Source organism: Diabrotica undecimpunctata, chromosome 3 (genome assembly GCF_040954645.1).
Source record: "Diabrotica undecimpunctata isolate CICGRU chromosome 3, icDiaUnde3, whole genome shotgun sequence".
Classification (NCBI taxonomy): domain Eukaryota; kingdom Metazoa; phylum Arthropoda; class Insecta; order Coleoptera; family Chrysomelidae; genus Diabrotica; species Diabrotica undecimpunctata.
The window spans coordinates 44,402,838-44,406,311 of record NC_092805.1 but is presented as its reverse complement, the minus strand read 5'-3'; the positions used below and the strand labels follow the sequence as shown (position 1 = coordinate 44,406,311).

Below are 3,474 nucleotides of genomic sequence, written 5' to 3'. Positions count from 1 at the left end.
GGGCCTTAAGTAATTGTACAAAAAGAAATAGTAGATTCTACACTTAAAAATATTACGATTTAAGCCAAATTACTTTAAGAAAATGTTGATATTAAGAAAGATACAGGGTGTTAAAGTGCAAATTTAAAATTTTATTTTTCGCTATACCTTTCTTGTTTGTAAACATATAAGTATACAAATTTACAGCTGGGTACTTTTAAATATGAGAAATTATAATTTGATGCACACTTTGATGTAACTGATAGAGGGCGCCACATATGCCACATATGTGGTATACATTTAAACCTAACTTTTTTGCTCTTTAAGTTACCTGTATTTGGGATAAAAAATATTAAAGATACGTTATTTTAACAAAAAAAAAAGGTATACCTATTAATAACTTCAAAACTCAAAAGTTTTCGAGATAATCGCATTTTACCAATCAGCTGTACAATTCTGATTTAAGGCAATTACTCCAGGCAACGAAGAAAAAATAGACAAAAACATTAATACTTCTAAATTTTGGTATAAAATACCTTTAACTAAAGTTAATAGTTAACGAAATATTAAATAAAATAAATATATCAGCAGGATAATTAATAATAGGATTTGACAAAATAACAGAATAATATGATTTTATATCAAACATTTTATTTTTTATGTTAAATTAAAGTCATAATTAAAACATTTTGTTTACAAACCAAATTAAGAAATAGTTAAACTAAATAACATAACTGTTTGTCAAAGTAAGTGTTCGATATGTCCACCATTTTCTTTAATTCATTTGTCAATATATTCCATAAAAGATCGTCTTATATTAAATAGCATCATTGGTTCTAAAGAAACTGCTGCAGTATTTATTTCTTCCCACAGTTGGTGGCGAATAATTATGGGATTCTTATAGACACGTTGTTTTAATGCGCCCCATATACCAAAATCAAGCGGATTAAATTTTTGGGCTACGTGGTGGCTATAATGTATAATGGATGAATATATTCTTTTGAATACATATCCAAATCTTATGGTATATTATGGAACTACATCTGTCGCAGAGGTTAAATAATGTATTAAACTGTGATGTATCTCGTTCATTGGTAACTTATATACACACGGAATAACCTATCGATGACATTACTTATTTATATGATTACGTTACAGCTTACGAGTTACTATAATTACATCTCAAACAAATAGACTATTATGATTTACTAACGAACTAATATTATGCTGAACTAAGTTGCCTGTGTGTTTACTATATTTATAACAATATCGGTTATTAGGCCAACGATGATGCTTTTGTAAAAATGCTGAGTTTTTAAGGTTAGATTTGTAGCAAAAGTATTATGAAACAAGATACATATTATGTGTGATTTAATACCTGTGCTCTAGTTTCTATTTGTCCTAATAAAAATGGGTCAACAATTGACGTAATGAATAATAAATATTATTTTCGGATTTTTTATGAATTAAATAATTATATCAATATCTCACCACATTGCCAAGGAATATGATTACCACGACCAATCCAACGTTTAGAAAAGTTCTATTTAAGTATGTTCTAACTGCCTTCTCTCTAGAATGTTGTGGTGTACCATCTTGCATAAACCACATATTTTGGGTTTTAATCATTTTACAATAGAGAAAAAGTAATACAACGTCATTATAGAAACCTAAGGAGCGATAGAAAAATGAAATAGTAAACATGATGACGGCCAACGTCTGAATACGGACAAGGCACCTAAAGAAGAAGAGGAAGAATCTTCTCTTTACTAAGATATTTAGCACCCATAACAAAGCATTTTGTGATGTTACATTATCATCTTTGAGTTGTTTTAATAAGAATAAACTATGAATTATGCTTATCTACAGGTATTCAGTGCTTTACCGCACAAATATCCAACTAAGAATGATTATGCAGCTGACTTATAAAATGCGATTATCTCGAAAACGGTTGAATATTCAGGTTACTAACAAGTATACCTTTTCTTTGTAAAAATAATGTATCTTTAATACTTTTTAACACAAATAGAGCTAACTGAAAGAGCAAAAAAGTTAAGCCTAAATTTATACCACACATGTGGCATATGTGGCGCCCTCTTTTAGATATATTAAAGTATGTATAAAATTATAATTTATCCTACTCAAAAGCATCCAACTGTAAATTTTTGTCCAAAAATATTTACAAACGTAAAAGTTATAGCGAAAAATAAAATTGTAAATTTCCACTTTAACACCCTGTATCTGTCTTAATATCAATATTTTATTGAATAAAATCTTAAATCGTAATATTTTAAAGTGCAAAATCTACGGTTTCTGTTTGTACAATTACTTAAGGACCACCCTGTATATTTAAGAACCTTCAAAATCCTGTATAAGATGTTTACGTTAAACCTATAATTTTTTCACAGATTGATTGAGGTATTGGTTTTATATATCTTGGAATAAATAAAACTAGTTGATTAATAAGAAATTTGATATTTATTGTTTAACTCCTAAAAATATTAATTTTTGATACATTTTCTAATAAAATTTTTAGACAATAAATCTAGTAGACTATAAATCTGTTCTAACTACGCAAACTTTATAATATTTCAATAGCATAATCAACTATAATAAACATTTTACTTAAAACAAAAGAATGTCTCACAAAAAACCGTAATTAGGATGAATACTTCCGATCCAACTGGAACAATAATAATCCATTTCTGATTTTTTATGACAATTACACTCACACCTCCTCTTAAGTATTTCCACTTTTTCAACAAGATCTTGATAACTGATTTCACTATTTTCGTCTAAATATTTCCACAACTTCATATCGTCGAATGCACTTACAAATTTTTTCTTCAGCAAAATATCAAAATCATCACCAAACTTACAAAACTCTGCCACGTTTTTGGCTTTAGCAGCCCACTCCTCGACGGTTTCTTCTTCGTCTTTCTTGAGTTGATAAAAATGTATTCTTTTTGTGACAATAGATGGAGTTCCAATAAATTCTTCATTAAGGAGGTTGATGATGCTGTTTAAGGATGTACATTCCGGGGCCGCAGGTTTACACAATGTAATTACAAGTTTGTAACTTTCTGAATCCAGAACATTTAGAAATAGTGCACGTCGTTTGATTTCATCACTTATATTATTAACGACGAAAAAGTTATCTAACTGAGCCTTAAAAACTATCCAATCGGAAATGTAAAAACTATATTCTCTTAAGAATCCGAGAAACATATTTTATCTTCAACTTATCGTATTAATCTGATGCGAAATAATAGAAATACTTCAAACGTTAACCGATTTGAGATCAATATAGACCATGTGAATTTTTCCCATTTATAATTTAATAGCTACTTGTATGTTACATAATACAAATGTAAATTTATAAAAGTTCTCTTTAACAATAGAATAAAGAAGCAACATTGTAAAGGTCATTGAAACAGAATACGAAATAAGTATTACAAATCGTTAATATATCTTTATATGCCTCTCATTTGATCG

At 28.3% G+C, this 3,474-nt stretch overlaps 1 protein-coding gene across 1 annotated transcript; it reads right to left on the bottom strand.

The window, feature by feature from the left end:
* Positions 1-2,622: 2,622 nt before the first annotated feature.
* On the bottom strand, positions 2,623-3,207 carry LOC140435758 (uncharacterized). Its single transcript, XM_072524478.1, has one exon. The coding sequence runs from the start codon at positions 3,205-3,207 to the stop codon at positions 2,623-2,625; it is 585 nt and encodes a 194-aa protein (XP_072380579.1).
* Between the last annotated feature and the right edge of the window lie 267 nt (positions 3,208-3,474).